The 17271-nt window shown below is 43.0% G+C and overlaps 1 protein-coding gene across 1 annotated transcript in view; it reads left to right on the top strand.

Annotated features, from left to right (window-relative positions):
• HMCN1 (hemicentin 1) overlaps positions 1-17271 on the top strand; it is a 457974-nt gene that overhangs the window by 280906 nt on the left and 159797 nt on the right. Inside the window, exons 67-70 of the mRNA XM_077452653.1 lie at positions 1459-1556; positions 3350-3613; positions 5711-5907; positions 6780-6861. Of these exons, the coding sequence (XP_077308779.1) occupies positions 1459-1556; positions 3350-3613; positions 5711-5907; positions 6780-6861 (641 nt within the window). The remainder of the gene's footprint in view (positions 1-1458; positions 1557-3349; positions 3614-5710; positions 5908-6779; positions 6862-17271) is intronic.

Here is a 17271-nt window from a genome sequence, read left to right as displayed (position 1 = left end):
ATAGAAGCTGTCTGACAAAGTGAAGCACGCTAACAGATCGCAAAAAGCCACACGTCATGCCACAATCTAAAAAAAAATCAAGAACAGATTAGAAACAAATTCATGCACATGTATCAGTCTGGGAAGGGTTTTAAAGCCATTTATAAGGCTTTGGGAGTCCAGTGAACCACAGGGAGAGCCATTATCCACAAATGGAGATAACTTGGAACAGTGGTGAACCTTCCCAGGAATGGCCGGCCTACAAAAATTACTTCAAGAGCATGACGATGACTCATCCAGGAGGTCATAAAAGAACTCAGAACAACATCTAAATAACTTCAGGCCTCACTTGCTTCAGGTAAGATCAGTGTTCATGATTCAACAATAAGATTGAGACTGGGCAAATATGGCATCCATGGGAGAGTGCCAAGGCCAAAGCCACTACTGACCAAAAAGAACACAAAGGCTCATCTCACATTTACCAAAAATCATCTTGATTATCCCCAAGACTTTTAGGGAAATATTCTGTGGACTGATGAGACAAAAATGTAACTTTTTGGAATGTGTGCATCACGTTACATCTGCCATTAAACAAATACAGCATTTCATAACAAGAGCAGCATACTAACAGTCAGACATGGTGGTGATAGCGTGATGGTCTGCAGCTTCAGGACCTGGATGACTTACCATAATTGATGGAACTTTGAATTCTGAGCTCTACCAGAAAATCCTAAAGGAGAATGTCTAGCCAACAGTTTGTAACCTCAAGCTCAAGTGCACTTGGGTTATGCAGCAGGACAATGATCCGAAATACAATAGCAAGTCCACCTCCAAATGGTCCAAACAAAATAACATTTAGGTTTTGGAGTGTCCTAGTCAATGTCTGGACTTAAATCCAATTGAGATGCTATATCATGATCTTAAACAGGCTGTTCATGCTGGAAAACCCTCCTATGTGGCTGAATTAAAACAATTCTGCAAAGAAGAGTGGGCCAAAATTGCTCCATAGCAATGTGCCAGTTATCACAAACTCTTGATTGCAGTTGTTGCCACCAGGGGTGGCACAACCAGTTATTAGGTTTGGGGGGAATTACTTTTTCACATGAAGCCAGGCAGGTTTGGACAGCTTTTTTGCCTTAATAAATTAAACCATTTAAAAACTGCATTTTGTATTTACTGGGGTTATCTTTGTGTAATAATACAATTTGTTTGATGATCTGAGTCACTTAAGTGTGACAAATTTACAAAAAAAGATCAGAAAGGGGCAAATACTTTTTCACAGCATTGTAAATAGATGAAATATATAGACCGTTATATCCCAACATTTGATCAGATAGAGAGTGATAACTGAGAAGACAAATAATTAAATATTTAAATAACAGATATTGATGTGCATACAGTATTTATGTTGTTTTAGCCCATGTATATACAATTATTCCAAATTGCTTTATGATTACTATTATTTAAACTGTCCTGTAGAATTTCAAGATTACAGAAATCTGATGAAGGATTCTACACATGCGTGGCTTCAAACAGGGCTGGTGTTGACAAAAAATTTTACAATTTAAAGGTGTACAGTAAGTAATTGAGTCAATTAACACTTTTGTCTTCTTCTGTGGCATACTCATGTAAACTCTGGTGCTTCTGTGTATCAGAATTTACCTATGCATGCTCTCCCTGATTCTCCCAACCTGCCAGCCCCAACACCAGCCAAGCCTGCCCTGTTCTCTGGGTACAGTTCTTGGTTAGTGTCTCCCTGCCATGAGCTTAATGCTTTACTCTGGGGAAGCCTGCCTTTTCACTACTCAAACTGCAGACTCGGGGGCTACATGCTCTTGATGAAAAGGGAGCAGGGTTGGAGTTTTTCATGGGCCAGTTTTACCTTACAAGTGAGGGTTAATTGACCTGAAGGTGGAATGAAGCAAACAGGCACTTACTTTTAATGTACTCATTGTTTTGATCGCAATGTTGGAAAACCCATTGAATTGGGAAGGACCAACTTTAAAATTCCTTATGGAAGACATTTAAAAACATTTAAAGTCAGTTGTAAGCCAAAACAATAATACCAATAGACTGGGGATACACTGTGTTTTCCTAAGGAATGCAATTTTTTAATAAACCAAATACCCCTTGTGTTTCTTTCATACATGATAATTGATTTGCCCAGGTTGAAATCTCGGAGTTTGCACAGAAAAGCATAACATTATAAAAATTACCTTAACCACATCAGCCCCGGAAGATTTGGCTGCTCAATGGCCGGGCCATTTTTTGCGATACAACATTACATCATTTTAACTGACAATTGCTCAGTCGTGCGAGGTTGTACCCAAACAAAATTTACATCCTTTTTTTCCCACAAATAGAGCTTTCTTTTGATGGTATTTGATCATCTTTGCAGTTCTTATTTTTTGTGCTATAAACCAAAAAAGAGCGTAAATTTTGAAAAAAACACAATATTTTGTACTTTCCTCAGTTTAGGCCAATATGCATTCTTCTACATATTTTTGGTAATAAAAATCGCAATAAGCGTGTATTGATTGGTTTTCACAAAAGTTATAGCATCTACAAAATACAAAATAGGGGAAAGATTTATGGCATTATTTTTTTTTATTATTAGTTATTGCGGTGATCATCGATTTTTATCAGGACTGTGACATTATGGCGGACAGATCGAAAACTTTTGACATATTTTTGGCATCATTGGCATTTATACAGCGATCAGTTCTATAGAAATGCAATGGTTACTGTGTAAATGTCACTGGCAGGGAAGAGGTTAACAGTAAGGGCGATCACAGGTTTAATTGTATTACCTAGAGAGTGATTCTAACTGTGGGTGACAGTTGGAATCACTGCCTGGGTGAGGAGAGCGATCGTTGCACATACTATGAACAACAGATCACTCTCCTCACCGCTGACAGCACAGAGATCTGTTTGTTTACATTTGACAGATTTCCTTTCTGTCTCTGTGTGGAGTGATCGTGGGTGCCAGGTGGTCATTGTGACTGCCGGACATGCGTATTGGCTCCAGTGTCGCGCTACACGCACCCCCTAGTTGTTGAAAGGCGAGCTGACATATAGCTACGACAGTTCGCCCAGGGGAGCCAACCTGCCACAGTATAACTTACTGCGGCTGGTAGGGAAGGGGTTAATAAAGTAGAACAACAGGCAGAGACCAGTAGTCTGGAAAGTGAGAACAAATTATACATGCCGAAACTAGAAACATTTTATCCTTGTATTTACCTCAGCTACTAGGTGGAAATATGTTCTGGTTTTGCTTCTGTTTGTATATCTTTTTGCTCAGGGGGATGTCATGCTTGTCTACAGGTTTCATTGTCACAATCTGACTTATGTATTACTATCATTGTTCCAGTTGCGCCAACCATGGACGGTTCAGATATAACTGAGGAGCTCACCACCATAAAGGGAAATCCAACTACAATGAGGTGTATTGCTGATGGATACCCTGAACCCCATATCTCATGGTTAAAAAATGGAAAAGATATTGACCCTGTGCCCAATAAAGGGACAACCTACCATATCCTGAATACTGAAATTACTGATATTGGTAGATTTACATGTACTGCAACTAATGAGGCAGGCAGTGTCAGCAAACATTTCATACTAAATGTTCTGGGTAAGTTTTTTAATTGTTATGTCTGGACCCATTAAAATGCTAGTGTTAAACATCTTAATGTGGGAATCTGATTATTTTTTTTGGATCACACCATTTTGCATAGTCATTTCTCCATGCACCACTCATACTCTGTAGAAAACTATCCATAGGATAGACTAGAGATGAAGAGCACATATGCAGGCCCAGCTGCAAGGCTTCAATCAATGGTTGTACAGCCTAGTTGGTGATATTTTGCTGGATCAAGGACAGGTGAGTATGTAAATAGTGGTAGTGGTATCTACATTATAAATTTATCTGAACCACAGGTTATTGATTATACTCAATAAATCCGTATCATTTGGAAAAAAAACTGATATTTTGGGTGTGTGCATCCAGCTGTGTGCCTGGATCTTGTAACCAATGAAGATGATTTACTAATCGAGTATGGGGCTTTTCAATTAGCAAAATGAATGTTCACTAAGTTTACTAAATAACTGAGGGGAGGCTGTGCTTGCTTTAATCAGTAAGCCCCCGTTCACACCACTGTGACTTGTCATGCTATTTGACAGTTTCAAATTGCATGACAAGTTGCACCCCATTACCTGCAATGGAATCATCATATCGCAACAATTATGAAAAAGATTCCTGCGCTACTTTTTACCGATTTCATTGTGACTTGTGTAGCACCCTCTAGCATTGCTAGAGTTAGGATTTTTGTGTTAGAGCCAAGCCTGTGTGTTTTTCTGGGTTAGGGCTGAGTTACTCAGGTAGGGCTGGTATGACTTACAGGTAGCATCTCTGAGACCTCCCCGTTCTTCTAGAAACAAGCAGAAGGTTCTAGAAGGATGGGAGTGGAGGGGAGGAGGACCTGCCTGGAGTATTCTAAGGGCCATGACCAATCCCCAACAGGTGGGTTGGCAGGGGGCAGCCCCCCCAAATACTCAGCCCAGCTAGGGCAGTGTGAAGTTTGGGTGGAAGATGGAGATGGAGTGTTGAGATGTCGGAGGCCTTTGGGAGTAACCCCCTAGTCTGGGGGGGTGTACTCTGGCCTGGGCTCGGCGTGGAATTGACTCCTTCTCATGACACATGGAGGGATACTGACCAGGAGGCATGGAAGCAAAAAGAGGACAGCAGGAGAACACTGCCAGGCAAGTCTCCAGGGAGAAAGACAGCCAAGAGGGCTGGTGAGTGTTGCAGTCAGTCTGGTAAGGCATGCCTGAAGGGACTGGGTGCAAGCAGTCTGGGATGCATGCAGAGTCAGTCTTTTTCTGCTACACTATCAAAGGGTTCCATGGTCCCTGCCTGCAAAGGGCATTTGCTCTGGATCTGACTGAGTCTGTGTTGGAACAATATGTCAGTGCTAGCTGGTCCTGGGAGATGTAGTTCTACAAACAAGATTGTGCGGGAGGTAGAAGAAGTGTGTATATACTGGATGTACTGTATATCGTTTGTGTCCCTCAAGATTTCCTTGTTGATCAAGTGGGCATCCTATAATAACTCTTTCCCCATCCAAGTTAATTTCCCCTAAATAAAAAACAAAATGCTGCAAGGACTGATTCCTGTCTCTAGAGTGAGTGGAAGATTTGTGTGCTTGGCTGTGCAGGGTGGGAGATACCCATATTCACCAGCGGCTCCTACTGGGGTAGCACTACACTTGCATAGACTTCTGTTAAATGAAGTCGTAAGCCGCAATGAAATCGGAAGTGCAAATTACAGGAATGTGTGGCTTTGAAATCATGCTAGTAGCAGGTTTTCAAAGCCACACTGGTGTGATCAAGGGGTAATCAGAAAAACTTTTTTTTTTTCATTTCCTTTGGACAGGATTGGGTATTCAAAGTAAATACAAGGTCCCCTTATTTACTATATAAACATTTACAATGACAGGTAAAGACTCTCTACTCCATTACCAGTCCTATACTAATAGCCAAGATCCATTCAGATGAGTTCTAAATCAAGTTGGGTAAATCTGTTGATAGTGAAGTGTTTAATATACCTATCTATTTTGATTACATTTTACATAGATAATAGGAAGTACTATTTTGTTTTCTTAGAAAAATAGACAATAATGGTGTACATAACATATAGCAGATTCATATTTTACTTTTGTTTTATCTGTAGAGCCACCACATATAAATGGGTCAAGGGACATTGATGAATTATCAGTAACTATCAATAACCAAGTGGAGCTGGTTTGCTATACAACAGGATTTCCACCTCCAGTAATTAATTGGCTTAAAGATGGTCAGCTTCTTTCTCAGACTGAGAATATGCACTTTATGAAAGGGGGGCAGGTACTTCAAATAACAAGTGCACAGGTAAGGCTTAAAGGGAAACTTTTAATCATTTTAAACGCTTTGCTATTTTTACTATTTTTACTATGTATATAATTGTATGCATGTATTTAATTCAGGGATCACCTGTGACTCAGAATACATAGCACACTATAGAATAGTTACAAAGTAATAAATAGAATCTCAAATGTTTTAAAAAGAAAAGACACTAAGCGTCCATTCACACAGGGGCAACACGACTTGCGGCGCGACTTTGGGAGGCAACTTGGACACACCTTGGGTATGAATCACAGCGCGACTTTGGCCAATCACAGAATAATCAGCTCTTGAGGGGGAACTCCACGCCATATTTTAAATAAAAAACCGGCATGGGTTCCCCTCCAAGAGCATACCAGGCCCTCTGGTCTGGTATGGATTTTAAGGGGAACCCTCCTACGCTGAAAAAACTGCATGGGGGTCCCCCCAAAATCCATACCAGACCCCTCTCCGAGCTCGCAGCCCGGCCAGCCTGGAAAGGGGGTGGGGACGAGCGAACCATACCAGGCCACATGCTCTCAACATGGGGGGATGGGTGCTTTCGGGAAGATGGTGCCCTGCGGCCCCCCCACTCCAAAGCACCTTGTCCCCATTTTGATGAGAACAAGGGCCTCTTCCCAACAACTCTGGCCGTTGGTTGTTGGGGTCTACGGGTGGGGGGCTTATCGGAATCCAGCCTATGTGAATGAGTATGGGGTACACCTGAGGGAAATTGAAGGCTTATTAAAAGCAGTTCAAATTACTAAATTGTAAATGACTAGGGTGTTTATATTGGCTTTTTAGTGTTATATTATAACTTGTTCACTTTTTCATGTTTGCATGTAATGTAAACACATATGTTATTTTCTTAATCATACTAGGAAGAAAATGCAGGGTTGTATACCTGTCTGGCTTCAAACAATGCTGGAAACACTAAGAAAGAATTTTCAGTAAAAGTTCACAGTAAGTTCAGTTACAGTTGAGCTCTTCGGAGATAGTGTTACCTCTGTTGGTGCCTAATGGTTTTTACTATTTAGATGGTATTTCGGATCATTTAAGCTTGTGTTCTAAGAAACACTGGTCAGTAAGGCCAGTGCATTTCAAAGTGTGTCTTTAGTGCAATAGTAATAGAATAATAGTATAATAATAGTAATATAATGTGCTTAAAAGATGAAAAATCCCATGAAGGGCACAATGGACTCTGACAGGAATAGCTTTGCACTGCTAGAGCTCCCCTCTGTGTGAGGAGAAAAGCTAATTAATAACCGTAGCTCGCCGGTCCCAGACACACAGAAACACACCAGATATCCCCTGGAACACAGAGGTAACCTTTGGGGCAAAATGATGGTGTTGGGAAGCATCCGCACCAAAAACAAAAATCCCTCCATTAAAGAAACCAAAGCACACACTGCAGCTAAAATGGCGTCGACACCTTCCTCCTCAAAAGCCTCAATGCTCTCACAGAAGCAGCAGCCTATACAAATAACTCCTCCTGGTCAGTCAGACTCAGAAACAAATGACTTACGGTCTATTTCTCATGATTCCCCTCCTCTCCAACACTTTTAAGGCAATTTGAAAAAAATGCTTAACAAAGCTCTGAGGCAAACTTCAGAACATATCACTAAAAGCCTCACAAAAGAGATAAGAGAGCTGGGTAGCCGCACTGAAGTGCTGTAAACCAGAGTGGATGAAATAGAAATTTCAGCCCAGGAACTGGATAATCTTAAGGAGGAAAATCTAGTTTTACAATCAAAATGAGAAGATTTTGACGACCCATATATTAGAATCAAAGGTATCCCAGAGTCAGTGACAGACCTGCAAACTACCATTACTGCCTTATTTCAGGAACTTCTTCCTACATTGTCAGCAGAACATTTTGAAATGGATAGAATCCATCGTACTCTTCCACCTAAAAAAGCAGGCGGTCCCCCATGTGATATAATCGCAAAGTTTCATTTTTAGCGTACTAAGGAGAATCTGCTAGCAGCAGCAAGAGAAAGAAATTAACTATCTTTTCAAGGACAGAAGTACCAGCTATTTGCTGATCTCTCTAAAGTCACTATAAACAAACGCAGAGCAATAAAACCCCTACTACTGATATTACAAAATCATCACATAAACTATCAATGGGGATTCCCCTTTTGTTTACGGTTTGCATGCAAAGGCTCAAAATTAATTTGCAGATCAGAGGCAGAACTACAGCAAACTCTACAAAATCTGCATTTAATGGATACCATGTCTGATCTTGATTCCTCACGCAGACGATAAACGTCAGCATCTTCACAAAACTTTCTGGAAATAATGGAAATCATTCCCACTCTCACAAAAGAAGTCGTTTGGATTCCCCTCCTCAGCAAACTGAGGAAACCATGGACTGAACAATTTAAGCTGTTCCCCTGACTCACTATTATATTTGAACCATTACTTACCTACCCATTATTCACCTTTTCACATACCCATTAATTTTGAAACCTCATGAAAACTCATTTGACTTCCTAAATTCAAAACATAATATTGCAACGCCTAATCTGAGTCTACTTGTTATGATATAGAACATAATTATATATTTATAAAATTTTAATATTAAATATATATCTTTATATATATTCATATACTTATGTATTGAACATGTGTAGTTCAACATATAAGTTGGCTCAAATACAAACATGATCGGCTAAATGAACGTTTATTTGTTTAATGCTATGTTCACATTTATTTAATTCCCCTTTCCCCCATTCCCCCCACATATTATATAATATATATATATATATATATATATATATATATATATATATATATATAGAAAGGCCAGTATGGTGGCCTGGAATTATGGGAGGAGCCCGGTGGGGTATATAACTAGCCCGTTCGCCTGCCTTCCTCGTCGGTTCCGGTGCGCGATATCTGATACGTCAGAAATCAAGGGCCGACTGTTCGAGACCAAACGTGGCGAGTCGTGTTCGTGAGTTCCCGTGTTTGTCTTGATCGTGTCCGTGTTGTCAGTCGTCTTGTCGTCGTTGGCGTTCGTGTGTTTTCCGTCCGAGTGTCGCAATACTCAAGAAATTGCCGTTGTCGTACAACGCGTCTGGGCCGGCTGTCGCAGGTAGGGCTTCGGCACCCATTTTTCATTTCACGTGTTACAATGTCACTTAAACACGATATCCTGAACTCGCGAACCTCTCACTTTTCATTCACGAACGTTTAAACTGCGTCACTCGTACTCGTTACCTCATGTCACTACTCCTTTTCCTTGCGAAGGAAAGTTGTTATTTCCTTTCGAGACGCGTCGGTCGTGCCACATCGGGCACTTCATTTCGTAGGCACGTCATTTCGAGCCGAACGGCTCCCCAATCATTTCTTAAATATTCAAATCGGTCGAATCACTTTGATACCACAGCCAACTGCTCGTTACGTTAAATCTAGCAGTCCGCATCATTTCAAATGTCGGGTCCTTTCAAACGGTAAACCGGTCCGACCGTTCCAAATGCGATTCATTTCATATATTTGAGTCATTTCAATCATTTCATTCCGTTCGAATTATTTCGATCATTTCATGTCACTTCGTATCATTTCATGTCACTTCGTATCATTTCAAATCCTTTTTATGTCAGATCAAATAATTTCAATCATTTTCTAATCATTTCATTTCTGTCACTTACCGCGCTCCGGTGTGAATCCTGTCGCATCCCCGGTGCACCGATTCGCTTCAAAGTGCCCCAGTTTTTGGCCTCATTTCTGTACATGCTCCAGAGACTGAGTCACTCGCAGGTTCAGGCACAGTCCCTGATTCTAGTCTTTGTCATGGCATACCATTTCTGTCACTTATTACGCTCCGATTCGAATCCCGTCGCATTCATTGATGCACCGATTCGTTCCAGTGTGCCCAGCTGTTACGCCTCATTTCAGTACATGCTCCAGAGACGGATTCTTTGTTGTAACCATCTGTCCAGTCGTTGATTCTTGTCTCTATCATGGCATATCATTTCTGTCACTTATCATGCCCCGATTCAAATCCTGTTGCATTTATTGATGCACCGATTTGTTCCGGTGTGCCCAACTGTCACGCCTCATTTCAGTACATGCTCCAAAGACAGGATTCGTTTTTTTTCATTCATGGGCACATCCTCTGATTCTTGTCTTTGTCATGGGTATCATTTCATCTCACCTATCACGCTCCGGTACGAATAGTCACATCCGTGTACCAAATTCGTCTCGGCGTGCCCTAGGACACGCCTCATTTCAGTACATGCTCCAGAATCCGTTTCGTGCTCGGTCGCAAGATTGTGGCATGGCGATCCGGACATCTGTCATGGCGGTTTCACTCATTTCACTGTCATACCGCTTCCCGGTTTGAGTCCAGTTGATTCTTCAAACTTTGGATTCCTACCGGGGGCTTGGCTCATCGACCACATTTCACTATAAGTTGCTTCTAAGTTTCATACCTGCTAAAAAAAAAAAAAAAAAAAAAAGGAAAAAGGAAGCTACATTTCATTTTGTTGTTTGTTTTATTTCTTTTATTTTGTTTCATTTCATTTCTAAAATCTCACCTCCATGAAGTCACTATTTTGGCTAGCATTTCTGTTCAGGTATAGAACTCTCAAACTTCACCTTCATCTCCTCAGATCAGTCGAGTTTTCAGTAGGTCCACCCTGCACCTGGTGGGACGGTGCCTCCTTGGGTTCAGCGTAGGAGAAAACCCGAACCCAAGGACTAATAGGCTCGCCAGGTCTGGATTACGCCACCATGTCTCGGGCTGGCAGCGAGGACCTCACTGCCCCATTATCTCCGTCTCTAGTCTCAGAGAGTGGCAGCCAGAGCATGGACTATTCCTAAGCTGACAGCTGAGCTTAGGCGCAGAGGCGTACCCTTTCTGGCAACAGCCAGAAAGGCCGAGCTTTTCAGGCTCCTCTTTCCTCCCCCAGCAGCGGCTGAGGCTAGTACCCAGCAGGCCTCACTGGGCTCTATCGCTTCTTCTATTTCACAGCTCCATACCTTGGTGTCTTCCCTGTCGACCTCAATGTCAGAGGTCCAGTATAGGGTGGCCCTCCTCGAGACCCGCCCGCCCGTGTCTCCTCCAGTACCAGCATCCCAGGCAGTGACTAACCCTCTCGCAGGTACCACCGGGTGTACATCAGTGGTGTACCCTTCTCATCTGGTATCAGCTAGCATCAGGAAGGACATCCTAGAGGGCAAGGACGTCAATCTGGCTTCGCTTCTCATCTCCATTCATGAACTGGCAGAAAACAAGGCTTATACATGGGGGGACGTGTCGGTGGTCCTCAAGACCAAAGACCCCAGGCTGGACAGGAAGCTTTCTGTCACCGAATTTACATTGGCCTTCGGCATGATGAGGGACATCATCTGCTCAGTCTCCCCTGGCAGGAGGGAGGAGCTGGATCACTACCTCCATGTGGTAGTAGATCTAGGTTATAAATACGGCGGTTTTTCATTTTACGACTTCCACCGCTCCTTCTCCGCTAAGGCGGCCGCCAGGCTCGTCCAGCTCCAGACGCCTACCGATTGGAGCGTCATGGATACAGAGCTATTCTGCCGCCACTTCGCGGGGCTACGGTCTCCTCTTTGTGCGATTTGCCAATCGGCTACTCACACCGCGACTTGGTGCGCTAGCTCAGTGGCAGCCCCGCCCTCAGACGGCCCTTCTACCTCAGGTACCGCTCAGGGCCCACAGGCGCCGGCACGCCTGCCGCAGATGGATAAATTTGGGCGCCCGGTCAAGACCATGGGGGGTGCAGCAATCTGCAACAATTATAATAGCGGCTCATGCAATTTCAGTCAGTGCAGGCTGCTCCACGTATGCACGCAGTGTCATAGGGCTCATCCCAGGATTATGTGTGAGGTCAAACAGATTAAGAATCTTGACTAAGCCGGGTCAACGTCTCGTGGCTCAGCATCTACCTTACCAATCATCCTACCCCCTCACTATCCGTCTACCTTGTCCAGGGCTTCACTCAGGGCTTTCACACTGGACTTATTTCTCTCCCTCACCTCACGCACGTATGCCAGAACCTGCGGTCAGCAGCTATGGATGAACGAGCCATTGACCAACTACTACAGTCAGAGTTGGACCGAGACTTCATCATAGGCCCTTTCACACAGCCCCCATTTAACACCTGGAGAGTCAGCCCTATTGGGCTTGTCAAGGGCAAGTTCTCTAATAAACTCAGATTGGTTTGCGATTTGTCAGCGCCTCATTCCTCTTCTGTCCCCAGTCTTAATTCCCTTATCCCCTCAGAGGAGTTCTCCCTCAAGTATACATCTGTAGACACGGCCATCCGGGCCATTCTCAAAACAGGCACAGGAACCTGGCTCTCCAAGGCCAACATCTCGGACGCCTTCAAGCTCCTTCCCATCCACCCATCTCTCTGGTGCTGGCATGGCATCAAGTGGAAGGAGCGGTACTATTTTGCCACCAAACTAACATTCAGGTCCAAGAGCAGCCCCTGGCTCTTCGATACTTTCGCACAGACTCTCACGTGGATCCTGCTGCACGTAGCCCAGTGTCGGGGAGTCATACATTATCTGGATGACTTCCTGCTGATCGAGCCACCCGGCTCACCTCCAGGAGATCTGGATAAGTTAAGGGCGGTCTTCAGTAACCTCAACGTCCCCATTGCCGAGCACAAGGTGGATGGTCCAACGCAGACCATCACCTTTCTGGGGGTCAACCTAGACACCAACACCATGCAGGCTAGCCTCCCCCTGGACAAACTGGCCCGCATCAGGACGGTCCTGAGGGACTTCACCCGTGCCAGAACTTGCACCAAGAGACAGTTACAGTCCCTACTCGGCATGCTGAATTTCGCCATGCGCATCATGCGACGTCCTCCCTCTTTGAGTTGTACCCTATCGTAGCTGCAGCTCACACATGGGGCCGCAGTTGGTCGGGGCAAACGGTGACCTTTTCTACAGATAATTTAGCCACTGCGGAGATCATTAATAAAGGCAGATCCAACTCTCTAGCAATTATGTCCTTCCTTCGTCGACTGGTCCAGCTTTCTTTATCATTTCAGTTCAATATCCATCGTTCCTTCATCCCCGGTAAATTCAATCAGGCAGCGGACGCCCTCTCCCGCTTTAACTTTGTCTCTTTTTTGATCAGGTACCCGGAGCTGGACCAACATCAGCAGCTATCCCGGACTGGTCTCAGCTGACCCTGGATTAGCACCACACCTCCTAGCGGCGACCCAACTCATCGAGCACTCCCTCTCACGCAATACCCTCAAGGCCTATCAATCGGCCTGGAGGGCCTTTAACCGCTTCATGACGTGTCACAGCACAGAGACGTCCCGTGTCAAGCAAGTCCTAGGCTTCATTTCCCACTGCCACTCGGAGTTGGCGTTGTCCTTTAATACAATCCGGCTATATCTGGCCGGTGTACAACATTTCTCGTCCCTCCAGGACCCTACCGAACCTTCCTTATTTTCTTATCACGCCGTACGGGCTCTTATGCGCGGCATCCAGAAGCGCCAGCCAGTGGCCCGCACCAAACGGCTGCCTATTACAGGAGACGTTTTTAGAGATATGTCAGATATTCTGGCCACTTCACCTTTTGGTCTCCGCATAAGTATCGTCTTGCAAGCAGCCATACACCTGGCCTTCTACGGCTTCTTACGGCCAGGCGAGTTTACTTGTAATGGCCCCTCAGCACGCATGCTGTGCAAACACCACCTGGTCCGATACGAAGATCATTATATTCTACACTTAGCAGTCGCCAAGACGCAGCAGCTTGGCTCGGGTACTGACATACATTTCTATAAGACCAACAACCGCTGGTGCCCGGTCGCCATTCTCACCCGCTTGTTAAACCTTCTGGCCGGTCAACCAGGGTCTGGCCCGCTTCTGCCATTTCACACTAAACCACTGAACGCTGCCCAGTTTATGGAACATGTCAGGATACTTCTGGGCATCCTTCACCTCAATCCTACTCACTACTCCGGACATTCTTTCCGTATCGGAGCAGCTTCAACCGCCTCCCGCCAAGGGGTCCCGGACCATGTTATCAAGAAGTTGGGCAGATGGAAGTCCACCTGTTTCGCCCGTTACATACCCAACCCGCAAGTGGAGATGGCCCAGGCCTTTGTTAAACTCACCCAGTCTCAAACTTGAAACAATAAAATACAACCCCTACCTGAATGTTTTTGCCCCCTTATTTTGGTATACCGTACGTTAGACCAGGGCACACTTTCAGGTCCATTTCTAGAAAGGGAGTTTATGTTAACCTTGTTTGTCATCCTTATACGTATCGGTCAGAGGGCTCTAGACCATAAATAGAAAGGCCAGTATGGTGGCCTGGAATTATGGGAGGAGCCCGGTGGGGTATATAACTAGCCCGTTCGCCTGCCTTCCTCGTCGGTTCCGGTGCTCGATACCCACCCACCCATCCCCTTTTTAGGGCATTTCTCAGGCATTATACTCCTCATGAGAGTACTCATTTCACTCCATTTCATATTCATCTCATTTATACCCGTTTCTCTATCTAGGGTATGCCCCCTTATTTTGGTATACCGTACGTTAGACCAGGGCACACTTTCAGGTCCATTTCTAGGAAGGGAGTTTATGTTAACCTTGTTTGTCATCCTTATACGTATCGGTCAGAGGGCTCTAGACCATAAATAAATATATATATATATATATATATATATATATATATATATATATATATATATATATTTTTTTTTTTTTTTTTTTTTTTTTTGCTTGTTTATTTATTTATTTATTGTGACCAATCCCTTCAAGACTAATTGGAAGGTCTTATTTGATTTTATTCTATTTTATTTTATCTTTGGGGGTGGGGGGGAGGGGAAGGGAAAAGAAGGAAAAAAAGAAATACATTTTAAAAAAAAAGAAAAAGGAAAAAATAAAAAAGAGGAAGGAAAATAATAATAAAAAATAAAATAAGGGGAAGGGGGGTTGGGGTGAAGAGAAAGGTATAGGGAGAGGGAAAAGATAAGAAAAGAGAAGGAAGGGTAAAATGAAACAGGAAAAGATCTATCATCCAAGGCTGCTGACCGGTCTTTTCATTTAATTAAGTTATTAATAAAATCTTTGTTCTAATATATTTAGTCTCCCTTCCCCCCTTCCCCCATTCCTCCTCCTCTGTAATTAGACTCTAAAAGACAACGTGGTAGGTCTTATCTTATTTTATTTTATCTTTAAAATCATCTCCTAAGGTTACTGAGTGGTCACCTTATTTTACAAAGTTGTTAAGATTTACTATGAGATCTAGGTTTTGTTCTGCTCTAGCATATTTTACTACATGGTTACCTTAATTGAGATTCATATTATTCCATCTATTCTAGGAATAATATATCCCAACACCAAGCGGGTTTTATTTGTATTAATTTTATGTCAAATCCTTCCGCATTTTCGTGCTTCTTTTTTTGTTTAAATAATATTAATAGGGCTTTTCTACCTCACACAGAAGTTCAGTGTGCCCCAATTAGCCCTCCTTGTCCGCCCATACATAATATGGGGGCGGATCACACAGGCTACATTCCCCCTGATGGTGGCCTATTCCCACCATCACGGGTAAACCCATCTTGTCTATCTTTATCCTTTTTATTTTCAGTTTCCTCTATCTCTCTGTACTCCTAACAGCGTTAGTCCCTCCTCCTTATCCCCTCTTTGGGTCCACACGGGTCGATTCATCCAGTCAGACACTAACAGACAATGGTGAGCATTACCTTTCAAATCATTTATTATGGCACCCTTAAACATTCTTTCCCTGAATGTTCAGGGAATCAACATACCACAAAAAAACAAAAGTATTTCATTCTTTTCAAGCTAAGAAGGCTCATATAATATGCCTACAAGAAACTCACTTTACAGAAAATTCTGCTCCTAAATATATGAGTCCTTTTTACCCTCTAGTCTTCACAGCCTCGGCCAGCGTCAAAAAAAGAGGTACCCTTATAGCCTTCCACAGATCTACCCCGTTCTTAATCAAATCAGAAATTAAAGACCCTGAGGGGCATTATCTCATTATTACTGGTCACATTATGGATACTGCTGTAACGTTAGTCTCATACTACGCTCCTAATAGACAACCAACCCCATTTTTTCACACTTATTACAAGTAGTAAATACTCATAAAATGGGTACGGTCATCATATGCAGTGATTCTAACCAGGTCCCATTTCTAGACAAATCGCCTTATATGCCCTCTCATAACTCAAGCAATCAATCATTTTCTAAACTACTCTCTCAATATAACCTAGTAGACTCTTGGAGAGAATGTAATTCATCCAAAAGATGCTTTACCTACTATTCTCACTCACATAAAATATTCACACGTATAGATCACATTTTTCTAACCACAGCTATGATACCGGAAATTCTTACATCCAACATAATCCTTATCCTCTGGTCAGACCACAATGCAGTATACACCACAATATCCTCTACCATCCCTAAAGCCCATAACCCAACATGGTACCCCCCTGACATCATACTTAAAACCCCTTACATAGTCAAAAAATTGAACAAGGTATTAAAGACTATCTAGAATATAACACTAACCCAGAGGTTTCTCTGCTTATCTTATGGGAAGCGCATAAGCCCCTGGTATGGGGATTGATCCAACAACAAATGGCACTGATTAAAAGAGAACGCATTAGCCTAACGAAAAAATTAGAAACCAACTTTAACACTGCTTTTGCTTCATTTCAAAACAACCCTTCCTCTAAATCAAAAGAACAATTGGAAAAAGCCAGACTAGAATATGATTTATTCTTAACAGAATCAGCAGATAAGACACTACGCAGATAAAAACACATGTTCTACATGAAATCAAACAAACCTAATACCCTTCTAGCACGCGCGCTGAAATCTATTGACAGACAATCAAACCTAATTAGACTTAAACTATCAAATAACACTTACACAAGTAATCCTCTTAAAATCGATCAAAAATTCTGTAAATATTTATCATCATTATATTCAGAATCAAAGGAATTCAACCAGTTTGATGCTGATAACTTCTTCTCTAAAATAAATCTCACTAAACTTACACACACACACAAAATCTTGCTGGAAGAACGCATAACATCAGCGGAAGTTTTGAAAACCATAAAAAAATTAAAAATAAACAAAAGGCCTGGCCCAGATGTTATAAAACATTTTCTGAAACTCTGTCATCTATATTAGAGGACAGGGATGAGCTTCGTGTTTGAGTCGAACATATGTTCGACTCGAACATCGGCTGTTCGCCCGTTCGGCGAATTCCGAACGTTATGGGCCGTTCACGCCAAATTCGTGTGGCGCTCACGGCCCACAATGCACTGCGATAGCGCATTGCATTGCTGGCTCATGATTGGCCAAGCATGCACTATGACCCCGCATGCTTGGCCAATCCAA

The sequence above is a fragment of the Lithobates pipiens genome, unplaced genomic scaffold (genome assembly GCF_037356315.1).
Source record: "Lithobates pipiens isolate NorthernLeopardFrog02 unplaced genomic scaffold, aLitPip1_a1.2 Scaffold_23, whole genome shotgun sequence".
NCBI classification, from domain to species: domain Eukaryota; kingdom Metazoa; phylum Chordata; class Amphibia; order Anura; family Ranidae; genus Lithobates; species Lithobates pipiens.
The sequence above is the reverse complement of the archived record's forward strand: the minus strand, read 5'-3'. Positions and strand labels throughout refer to the sequence as shown.